Below are 12,492 nucleotides of genomic sequence, written 5' to 3'. Positions count from 1 at the left end.
TAAAAAAAATCTTTTTATAGTTTACTAGTTTTCAATGCTCCACACGAATGGACTGAGCTCACTTTCTACACTTCTGCTTCCGTGAATTCCTGTGTTCATTATAATCTCAAATTGTGTAACTTACTGGAGGACCCTGTAAACCAGGAAAACCGGGACTTCCTGGAAATCCACGTTCTCCCTAGGAGGTAAAAATAATAGAGTATGGAAGAACAAGAAACAAAGCATAACTATACCAACAAACAGTAAGTTGTTGAAAAGATTCCTGTAAAAGTCATTCTGAAACATGCCAGGTTGCCAAAAAATTATTATTCTCCCCTTTCAAATTACTTCAATATCAACTGTCCATATCAGTTCAGCTTTCTAAGATACTTTTATCCCTACTCATCAATCCTAATCTGAAATAAAGAAAAAATCTTCTACCCCAGTCATTTCCTTCTGACAAATCCATTTTGAGATGATCACACCAAAGACTCCTGGCCATCATCACATTTAATAGTTAATGATTTATCTCAATTTCCTGCCCATGCATTAAATAGATTCTTATTTTAACTGCCCTATCACATTTTTCTTTTATTGTAAGCTATTTCAAATTATTTTTGTAAAGAGGAAAAGATGGTAAGAAAGAATGCCATTAATATCACTAAAAGGACAATAACAGCAATTGTTCTGGCAATTGCAGGTCATTAAGTTTTCTAGGTACCCGATTTTTCTCACTCACCATTGTAAAGTACTAATATGGACACTTGGTTTGGAAAACAAAAGTAAAATTGCTGTAGAAGAACCCCAATGCAACCTCGTTTCTAATGTCTACATGCTATAGTAATCCTAGACACATCCTTCTCAAAGGCTTAAAAGAGTAAGATTATTACAGCTGTGGGCCTTTGAGTTACTTTGTCCAGTATTCCTCTCTCCATCACTTTTTACATATGTAAAAAACTGGCCCAGAGACCTGTACATCAAGTTTAGAAGACAGAAAACAAGAGAACCCATATATTCTGATTCCATCTCTAGGGCTCGTTCCATTAGTTTCATAGTAAGAAATATTTAAAAATATTAATCTGAAAGTATACATAATAAATTCAATTTAAAAATTTGTTGCTCACATAATAGGGGGCCTCACACATAAACTAATCATGAGATCTGCTAAGGTGCTGCTTTATAAAAAGAAAGAAAAGATCCTTTTCATCATATAGTAGACTATATGCATTGTGGATACATTGCTCTTCAAATTTAGAATTTTGGCTAGTGGTCTTTTTGTTGCTCAAGGCATGCTGGCAAATAAACAAATAACCAGAATAGACACAAGAATGTTACCCACTATAAAAGCAATGTTCCATGCAAACTACTCCACGTTAGTCCTGTCACTGTAAGGCTGCCCCAGCTGAAATGAGGGAGTTGGGGTAAATTGGAAGGGGAGGTAAATCATGAGAGACTATGGACTCTGAAAAACAATCTGAGGGGTTTGAAGGGGTGGGGGGTGGGAGGTTGGGGGAACCAGGTGGTGGGTATTGGAGAGGGCACGGATTGCATGGAGCACTGGGTGTGGTGAAAAAATAATGAATACTGTTATGCTGAAAATAAATAAATTTAATTTAAAAAAAAAGAACTCATGTAAGCCTCACAAATCCCCAGCCCCCAAAAATGTTGGTGGCAAAGGTCACAGTGACCTGGAGCAATATTGGAGGTAAAAATAATTTTATTGCCTTCACGTATAAATTGCAACAATTATCACAAAATACAGTCTTCATAATACAAAATAGTTTGTTCAAGTTATTTTAAATATGTACCCCGATACAACATCTGACACATGCCATTAAGTCAGAAGGATCGAGGGTATTTCATAAACAATTCCACAGAATATCATGTGCAGAATGGAAAATGCCAAAAGGATATACAGAAAATAAAAACATTGCATTAGTAGACAGGAAAATGAGAAAAGTGAGGGAATAAGAACAGAGGCTATAATAAATAATCTGTCAAAAAAGCAAATTTTTCTCATTTTTTATCCTTGCTATCATCTTATAATAAATTCAAACAGTTGATGAAAGGTAAGAAAAGTGGGTTGGAAAAATGTTTTTCATTTGTAAGGTTTTATTTTTCTTTTTAAATACTAAATTCATCATTTTAGCTGATGGAGAAGAGTTTCCATTTTCATACTAATAGTTTATAGTAAAAGTTAATGTCCTATATTACAGGTAGATTTTTAGGATTTTTCTTAAGTTACTGGCAAGGTAAAAAAAAATTCAAAAACATGAACTTTTGAAATCTTACATTGTACCTAGTTTTAAAAAAGGCAAAAGTAATGAATGACATTCATTAAGTATTACTCTTAACAACTAACATAATATTTGAAACTTATATACCCTAATTCTTTTTTAACTCTCATCCTACTTTACACTAAAGTCAAAATAGGATTCAGTAAATAATCTTTAATCTAATGTAGTATCTCAGCTGACTATCCATGTCTAAAGAATTATTGATCTTTCAATATATTGAAAATTTTAACACAAAACATATCCTATATATGTGTTAGACATGAAGCTAAAATATCTCTAATATTCTTCATACTGATTTCCTTAAACTTTAAAATCTATTATTAGCAAGCATATTGCCTAAGATTAAGTTGAAAAAAAAATCTCACCTTGGTTCCATTGCATCCAGGGATACCTTGAGGTCCTGGGGCCCCATCATGGCCTGGCATTCCCTTTGAAAAGGGTTATAATATATATAAGAAATATATAATATATATAAGAAATATATAATATTTCTTAGAATACTTTTGAAGGAATTTTCAATTAAAAAGCCAAATTCTACTTACAGGAAGACCTGGTGTCCCTGGAAATCCAGGAAGTCCAGGAGGACCCTATAATAAGAAAGAAATTCCTTGAACCAAAAAACAATCAGTAAGAATAAAATTATATCCTACCTAAGGGAGTTACAAAAAGTACATTTAGAATAGCAATGGACAAATGTGTCTCATTGATAATTACCACTCGCTTTCTATAAAGAAAAAAAAAATCCTCCTACATGTATTTAAAAGTCTCTTCCCTGGAAACTATCGAAAAAACTCCTACTTGAGGGACCATTGTCTTCATTGCACTTAGCAGGAGTGGGCAAATTCATGGAATAAATGTCTTTCCTAAAAGATAAAGTGGTTGTCCTTGGTTTGTGATGAATACTGAATTTAGCAAGGGATGGGTAAGTGGCAAATATATCTGCTCCTGCAAACATCAGTGTGATCGCTCCAAAAATTCTTCAAATTTCCCTGTCAGAATTGGCAAAAATACAAGTTTGGCAATATTCTTTGTAGGTGAGACTCTGTGAAAGAGGTGCTCTTACACACAGCTAATGGGATTCAAATATCATGGAGAGAAATTTGAAGTAGCTAGCAAAATTACACAGTTTTACCTTTTAAAGCAACCCACTTCTAAGAACCTATCCCAAAGGTACACTAGAAATTATGAAACAAAATCTCAATTTCAAGGTTACTGATTACAGAACTGTTATAACTAAAGTTTAAGAAATATGACATAGGGGTGCCTGGGTGGCTCACTAGGTTGGGCATTTGCCTTTAGCTCAGGACATGATCCTCAAGTCCTGGGATTGAGGCCCATGTTGGGCTCCCTGCTCACTGGGGAGTCTGCTTCTCCTTCCCCCTGCTCATGGATGCATTCTCTGTCCCTCTTAGTCTCTCTCCCTCCCTCTCAAATAAATAAATAAATAAATAACATCTTAAAAAAAAGACAGAGAGAGAGAAATGGCTATGGTGAGTGCTGTGAAATGTGTAAGCCTGATGATTCACAGACCTGTACCCCTGACAGACAAAGCCTGTAACATGTAATACATTATATATTAATAAAAATAATTAAAAGAAATCACCATATAACCATAATTATCGCTAAACACTAGGAACAATAGGGGCATGACAAATAAATTATGGCACATCCACATAATGTAAATCTATGCAGCCCTTAAAAAGAATAAGAAAGATTTCTGTGCACTGAAATATGTAGTAATCTGCAGGACACAATGTTAAGTAAAAGAAACAAAGTGTAAGTAGCAAATATAATATGCAACACTTTTATAAGAAGGGTGGAGACACTAAACAGTGAAAAGATAATCAAAAAATAATCAAAATAACTACATCTATCTTTGGGGTAAATACCCAGTAGTGCAACTGCAGGGTCATAGGGAAGCTCTATTTTTAATTTCTTAAGGAATCTCCACACTGTTTTCCAAAGTGGCTGCACCAACTTCCATTCCCACCAACAGTGTAAGAGGGTTACCCTTTCTCCACATCCTCTCCAACACACATAGTTTACTGTCTCGTTAATTTTGGCCATTCTAACTAGTGTAAGGTGGTATCTCAATGTGGTTTTGATTTGAATCTCCCTGATGGCTAGTGATGATGAACATTTTTTTTAATTTATTTTTTATTTTCAGCATAACAGTATTCATTATTTTTGCACCACACCCAGTGCTCCATGCAATCCGTGCCCTTCATAATACCCACCACCGGGTACCCCGACCCCCCACCCCCCGCCCCTTCAAAACCTTCAGATTGTTTTTCAGAGTCCATAGTCTCTCATGGTTCACCTCCCCTTTCAATTTCCCCCAACTCCCTTCTCCTCTCTATCTCACCATGTCCTCCATGCTATTTGTTATGCTCCACAAAAAAGTGAAGCCATATGATAATTGACTCTCTCTGCTTGACTTATTTCACTCAGCATAATCTCTTCCAGTCCCATCTATGTTGATACAAAAGTTGGGTATTCATCCTTTCTGATGGAGGCATAATACTCCATAGTGTACATGGACCACATCTTCCTTATCCATTCATCTGTTGAACGGCATCTTGGTTCTTTCCACAGTTTGGTGACCGTGGCCATTGCTGCTATAAACATTGGGGTACAGATGGCCCTTCTTTTCACAACATCTGTATCTTTGGGGTAAATACCCAGGAGTGCAATGGCAGGGTCATAGGGAAGTTCTATTTTTAATATCTTGAGGAATCTCCACACTGTTCTCCAAAGAGGCTGCACCAACTTGCATTCCCACCAACAGTGGAAGAGGGTTCCCCTTTCTCCACATAGCCTCCAACACATGTTGTTTCCTGTCTTCCTAATTTTGGCCATTCTAACTGGTGTAAGGTGATATCTCAATGTGGTTTTAATTTGAATCTCCCTGATGGCTAGTGATGATGAACATTTTTTCATGTGTCTGATAGCTATTTGTATGTCTTCACTGGAGAAGTGTCTGTTCATATCTTCTGCCCATTTTTTGATATGATTGTCTGTTTTGTGTGTGTTGAGTTTGAGGAGTTCTTTATAGATCCTGGATATCAACCTTTTGTCTGTACTGTCATTTGCAAATATCTTCTCCCATTCCGTGGGTTGCCTCTTTGTTTTCTTGACTGTTTCCTTTGCTGTGCAAAAGCTTTTGATTTTGATGAAGTCCCCAAAGTTTATTTTCGCCTTTGTTTCCTTCACCTTTGGAGACATGATGATGAACATTTTTTCATGTGTCTGATATCCATTAGCATGTCTTCATTGGATAAGTGTCTGTTCATGTCAAAGATAGAGATGTAGTGAAAAGAAGGGCCATCTGTACCCCAATGTTCATAGCAGCAATGGCCACAGTCACCAAACTGTGGAAAGAACCAAGATGCCCTTCAACGGACGAATGGATAAGGAAGATGTGGTCCATATACACTATGGAGTATTATGCCTCCATCAGAAAGGATGAATACCCAACTTTTGTATCAACGGGGACGGGACTAGAAGAGATTATGCTGAGTGAAAGAAGTCAAGCAGAGAGAGTCAATTATCATATGGTTTCACTTATTTCTGGAGCATAAGAAATAACACGGAGGACATGGGGAGATGGAGAGCAGAAGGGAGTTGAGGGAAATTGGAGGGGGACATGAAACATGAGAGACTACAGACTCTGACAAATAATATGAGGGTTTTGAATGGTCTGGGGGTGGGAAGGTAGGTGAGCCTGGTGTTGGGTATTATGAAGGGCACATATTGCATGGAGCACTGAATGTGGTGCATAAACCATGAATTCTGGTACACTGAAAAGAAATTTAAAAAATAAAAAATTTAAAAAAATACGTCTAATGGGAAAAAGGTAGAGGCAAGAGGAAAAACAATGGGGGGATGGCAAGAATAGGTAGGAAGCATCTCTGACTATACCATTATTAGAAAGCAATGTAAATATTTTAAATAATTAAAAATAACAAGTAAGAAGAGGCAAAAAGAGAAAACTATTAAAAATTGAAAACAAACTGGAACCAATGGTGTGCGGCGTTGGTGGTATAGTGGTGAGCATAGCTGCCTTCCAAACTGGAACCAATGAACTTAATATATATCTGGTTGTTGACATAAACCATGCAAAGAAAAAATTACTTCAAGTACCTTTAAAACAGATATTTCACCTGTACTTTATTAGTGAAACCAGCCAATTCAAAGAGGAAAAAAGAACAGCAAAGAAATAATGGCACTTAAGAATTCTATCATTACAACTAAAATTGAAATCGTTATTTTGTTCACTTGCAAATTGTTATTTTGAAGGTATCATAGTTATATCGTAGGATAAAGAAAATAATAAATTATATTAATGTTATTAGGAATCAAGATTTTCACCAAAGGGAGGGGAAGGTGGCAGGGGAAAGAGAAAGTATACGAACTCTTGTCACTTTAAGTTTCAATTGGAAGTAATAATATAAACTCATGATATTTTTTCTCTTTAGAAAATACTTTTTTCTGGGACACCTGGGTGGCTCAGTTGGTTAAGCAGCTGCCTTCGGCTCAGGTCATGATCCCAGCGTCCTGGGATCGAGTCCCGCATCGGGCTCCTTGCTCAGCAGGGAGCCTGCTTCTCCCTCTGCCTCTGCCTGCCATTCCGTCTGCCTGTGCTCGCTCTCTACCTCTCTCTCTCTGACAAATAAATAAAATCTTTAAAAAAAAAAAAAAAAAAAAAAAGAAAATACATTTTTCTTAATTCTGTCAGCTGAAAAGACACCAAAATAACTGACTACGCATAGCAAAGAAAACCCCTAACATTAGACTATGGTATATAAATAGTATTTTTTACTAGAAAGAGCCTAGAATCAGATACATGGCCAATTTCAGATCTGGAGAGAAAATGTACAAAATGAGCCTGAGGAGTCCTGTATCAAAAAGCAAGGAAGTTATCAAAAATCAATATAGTTTTTTCAAAAGGACACAGGACAGGGGTCAACTTAAAGGGATTCTCACAAGCCAAAGATAGGATAATTTTGGCTTCAAAAAGAATAATGAGTATAAGTGACTGGTCCCATAAATTCCATGTGTTTATAATGATAACAAATTCTTAAAACCTTCCCGACCATCACTCAAAGTTGCTGGTGTACTATCTCACTACCATGGTTCTAGGCCAATGGTCACCAATAAATACTAAACCATTAGATGAAAGTTGATGGGGAAATTCCAATGGCAAAATCAGGCTCATAAACCTGAGACGACTGATCAAGCCTACCATCAAAAAAGTGGGATAACAGATGTTTGTGCCATAAGATGTAATTCATTAGTAAGTATGCAGCACTATGTATATAGTATTCTTTTTCTATTTTCTTTCATATTTTGCAGTATAATTTATGTATAGTATAATACACAAATCTTAAGTACACAGATATTTCTATATCCCCAGAAAGTTCTCTAGTACCTCTTATAAGGTAACCTCCAGTCTGCATGAAATATGGGGACAGACGAACAATTAAAATGACATCATGGGGTGCCTGGGTGGCTCAGCCAGTTGCGCATCTGCCTTCGGCTCAAGTCATTATCCCAAAGTCCTGGGATAGAATCCAGCATCCCCTTATCTGCTCAGCGGGGACTCTGCTTCTCCCTCTCCCTCTGCCCCCTGCCCGACCCCCGGTCATGCACATGCACATGCACTCTCTCTCTCTCACTCATTCACTCTCAAATCTCTCAAATAAATACAATCTTAAAAATATATAAAAAGAAATAAATGACTTCATGAAGAAATAGTCATATCCAGAACATAGAATGAAGTATAATACAAATGACCCAGTTTCTACAATAGCATAATAAAAGAGGCTTAAGACACACAGCAACCAAATACAGTATGTGGAACTTGATTGGATCCTGGTTTGAACAAACCTACTGTTAAAGGACATCTACCATAGAAATCTTAATAAGGACTGCGTTTCAAAGTATATTTGAAAAATTACTGCTCCTTTTTTGAGGTGTAATAATGGTATACTGGTCATGTGGCTATCAGTAGACATACTGAAGTATTCATTGGTAGAATGAATGATATGTGGGATTTACCTAAAAATACTCCCCCAAAATAGTGGTGGGGTATAGATGAAACAAACTTGTCAAAATGTTGCTAACTTTTAAAGCTTACTGATGGGCACAGGGGGTTCACTGTACTATATTCTCTGTACATTTGGGTATGCTTAAAATTTTCCATAATAAGTCTTTCAAAATTTGGATGTCAAGATTGCCTGTGGGCTGAGAGGCAAGGATGAGGAACTATCGGGTTACCTATTCCTATGTACTTCTGAAGTTCTAGTTGAGGGACACAGACTACTCAGGTACTTTCAAATAGTAATTCAAAGAATGGACAAGGTTTTGAGTTTCTTTCCTTTATCCAGTTTCCTAAAAAACACCAGGCATGAGTAGCACAACAAACTATATGTTGTCAAGAAGTATACAGCAAACAATGTTTTTAATGTTTATGTAAAATTTGTACAGCTACTAAATTTCTGGAGATTAAGGGATCAGAATGTTTAACTGTCTTTGTCACATAAATAAATATGTTATGTCATCACCCATGTACTTTATACTTGTATTAAAGGGCCTTGTCAATCTATGAACACAGAATTTTGGAGCTAAAAAGCACCTTGGAGATTCTAATTTGACAAATGAAGAAACTGAGGCTCAGAAAAGTTAAATACGGTTTTCCAAAAGCCAGGACTATTTTTAAACTAGATTCCCCCAATTCTGAAACACAATGAAAGATATATGTCAACCTAAAAGCTTTTCAGAAAAATCACTTAAATACGCACTTCTATTTTGAGACAAATCCTGGTTTTCAGAACATTAACACGAAAAATTATACATCTTAGAATTGAGAAAATGTTGTATACTTCCAAAGTAGTTACTTTTTAACACAATGATTTAAATTAGAGCTTCCCAAACTGACTCTCTTCAAGATAACAAAGAAAATTATATTTGTATATGGTACACAAGGAAGGGTACTCAACCTGAGGTGATTGCCCCCCTAAACCCAGAGGACTGAGATCACATGGTTGGGAAGTTCTGGTTTAATGTAGGGATACATGTTTTTAATAAACTGATGAACTGTTAGAAATTATCACTTTTGTATTTCTTATCCATAAACTAATTTAAAATCTTACATTAGTTTAAGCAGACATCTGGATACATAGATAACTACCAAAATACTAAAGAAAGGCTAATTGTAGACATATACCAAGTCTTACATTTAACTTTTTAAAGACTATATTTCTATTTTTGCATTTTAATATGAGTCTTTTTCAGTTGTCTCACAATACTTCATTTGCATTTTCTCTGTTTTGACCAGCGAAACTTTTGATATACAGCAAATATCACTTACTCTGATTCCTTTTGGTCCCGGTGGCCCTGGAATTCCATCATCACCCTGAAAAACACAATATATTTAGTTCTTGTTCCTCCAAAAATAGCCCTCAAATAACTAATTTTACATTATAACAATGAGACTTAAATTTTTGTGAATCTTTGTGAAAGTGAGAAACTTATATACCTAAGAAAGAAGCATTTATCATTGATACTGAAAGCACTGAGGTAAGTTATTAAAAAAAAAAAGGTCTTCACTTATTGAGAAGAAAACTGCTGACATGTAGCAGAAACTTTTTATCTGTAAAGTGAACCCTGAAAATCATACAAAACAAAGATGAAATAGTGGTACTGATACTCCTCAAATCATTCATGCATAACCCAAATACAAGCTGAAAATCTGGGCAGTTTCTATATTGTGCCAATCTTCTTGCCATGCTGGTAATAAAGAGTATCATTTCTTTTCTTTTTAAGATTTTATTTATTTCCTTGACAGAGAAGGCACACACATGGCAGGGGAAGCACAGGCAGAGGGAGTGGAAGATAGAGAAGCAAGCTCGCGGAAGAGGGAGCCTGATGTGGGGCTTGGTGCTGGGCTCAATTCCAGGACCCTGGGATCATGACCTGAGCCAAAGGCAGACAATGACTGAGCCACCCAGGTGCCCCAAATAGCATCATTTCTGAGCTCAAATATGTGCTGCTCTTGAGTCTGCCGTTTTAAACCTTTGCTTTGTTTTATAAGGCACTTTCTACTGGCAGAGCTCAGGAAAGAAAGAACCATAGACTTTCTAAATTTCTTCTGTAGACTCCATGAAAAAGAGGTCTGCCCACCTCTGTGTTAATCTATGTACCCATTTCTAAATTACAATTGCATTGCTGAGAATTTTAAGTTTTGCTTCATTAAGTTTTTATTAACTAGTTTTTTTAATGGAATAAAGAAAACCTAATTCTACTCCAAAAGATGAGAATTTCAGTGGAGTATGCAGCTAGTGGGCTACCACCTGAGGCTTTAGATAGGTTTTATTAACCTGGGACATCTTGCTTTACACAAGTGGTTTCTGAATTACACAACTCATAACCTTAGAGGTTCCATTGGAGGTTCCTTGAAGCCCACATCACAGACCTCCTTCCAACAGCACAGCTCTATTTCTATGTTTTATGTGGGGCTTCCATAGTTTCTTATGCTACTGTTATAAATTACTACAAACTTAGTGGCTTAAAACAATACAACCTTAGAGTTCTGGAAGTCAGAAGTATGGCAGTGGTCTCTGTGGCAGAACCCTGTTGTTTTTTGGAGGTTCTAGGAGAAGAATCCATTTCCTTTTTTCCAGCTTCTAGAGCAGCCAGCATTTCTCAACTCATGGCCCTCCTCAATCTTCAAAGTCAGCAATGGTTGAATGAATCTTTCTAACATTGTATCAATCTGACACTGACTCTTCTGCCTCCCTCTTCCACATTTAAAGGACCCTTGTGATTATAGTGGCACCACCCAGATAATCCAGAATAATTTCTTTAAGACCAGCTGAATAAAAGATTTAATTCTATCTGCAATCTTAATTTTGCTTGTCTCTATAACCTAACATATTCACAAGTCCTGGGGATTACATCATGGACATCATTAGGGGGTAGATGTTATTCTGCCTACTATACCTTGCTTTTTAGAAAGTTTAATAATCAACTCTTTCCACAACAGATGCATCTCTAAGGAGATTAAAGTAAATCTAATTCTATTTTAAAACAACCAGAAGGCTATTTGCTTAATGAATCTTTTTGCGTCTTTCCACTAAGGGCAGAAATAAGACAAAGATTCCTTAATACTGTGCTGGTTGTCCTAACCAACCTGGTTAAATAAGAGGAAAACAGAGGTATAAAAATTGGAAAGGATGAGGCAAAACTACCACTATTTGCAAATAATATGATTGCATGCAAGAAAAGCAAAGAAAATTACATGAAAAACGACTATAATCAGTAAGGTAATTCAGAAAGATAACTGTGTGACTGTATATAAAATTAATATGAGAAAACAAATAGCTTTCTTAAATATTAACTACCAGTTAGAAAACATAATGGAAGAAAATATGCAATTTATAATAGCAAAAAGAGGTAAAATATTTAGGAACAATCTTAATAGGAAATGTACAAGATTCGTAAGAAGAAAAGCTTAAAACATTTCTGAAGTTCAAAAAGGAAGATGAAAATAAATGGAAAGACATTCCATGTTCTTGGATAATAGGAGTCAACATAAAAAAATGGTCAATTCTCAACAAATTTAGTTAAAATGTGACACAATAAAAATAGAAATAACATGAGGGTTTTTTTTCCAAACTGAATAAGGCAACTCTAAAGTTTATATGGAAAAATAAACAAGCAAGGACACTGAGGAACATTCTGGAAAAAGAAAAACGAACAGTAAGGGGAAACTGGCCCTGTCAGATAAAAAAATACAGCATAATACATCAATAAGTAAAATAGTTTTGTTCTGATATTTGAAAAAGCATATCATTGAAAGAGTATGGAACGTCTAAAAACAAGTCCATATATTCATGTGAATTTGGTTTATACTGAAAGCCGCACTGCAAATCAATGGGGAAATTTACACTGGGACACATTTGTGAGGACATCTGGAAAATAAATATAGGTGGAACCTATATAACAAACCATACACAAGAATGAATTAGAAATAGATATTTACATGAAGAAATGAAACTATTAAAATACTAGAAGAAAAAAAATGGGAAAATTATTTTATAATCTTTCAGTGGGAAAGGCATTTCCTACTCAAATCCAAAAGCTGCAAAGGACCCCTGAGAAACGCACAGAGACACATAAATACACACACACACACACGCACAAACACAGGCAC

The 12,492-nt window shown here is 35.9% G+C and overlaps 1 protein-coding gene across 4 annotated transcripts in view; it reads right to left on the bottom strand.

Annotated features, from left to right (window-relative positions):
* Window positions 1-12,492, bottom strand: part of COL4A5 (collagen type IV alpha 5 chain) — a 238,612-nt gene that overhangs the window by 106,979 nt on the left and 119,141 nt on the right. For all 4 annotated transcript variants that reach the window (XM_032331820.1, XM_032331819.1, XM_032331822.1 and 1 more), the window contains exons 4-7: window positions 9,649-9,693; window positions 2,819-2,863; window positions 2,642-2,704; window positions 125-178 (exon numbers count right to left, since the gene is read on the bottom strand). In XM_032331820.1, the coding sequence (XP_032187711.1) occupies window positions 125-178; window positions 2,642-2,704; window positions 2,819-2,863; window positions 9,649-9,693 (207 nt within the window). The remainder of the gene's footprint in view (window positions 1-124; window positions 179-2,641; window positions 2,705-2,818; window positions 2,864-9,648; window positions 9,694-12,492) is intronic.

The sequence above is a fragment of the Mustela erminea genome, chromosome X, assembly GCF_009829155.1.
Source record: "Mustela erminea isolate mMusErm1 chromosome X, mMusErm1.Pri, whole genome shotgun sequence".
Lineage (NCBI taxonomy): Eukaryota > Metazoa > Chordata > Mammalia > Carnivora > Mustelidae > Mustela > Mustela erminea.
Note: the sequence above shows the minus strand (reverse complement) of the source record. Positions and strands in the feature narration are given on the sequence as shown.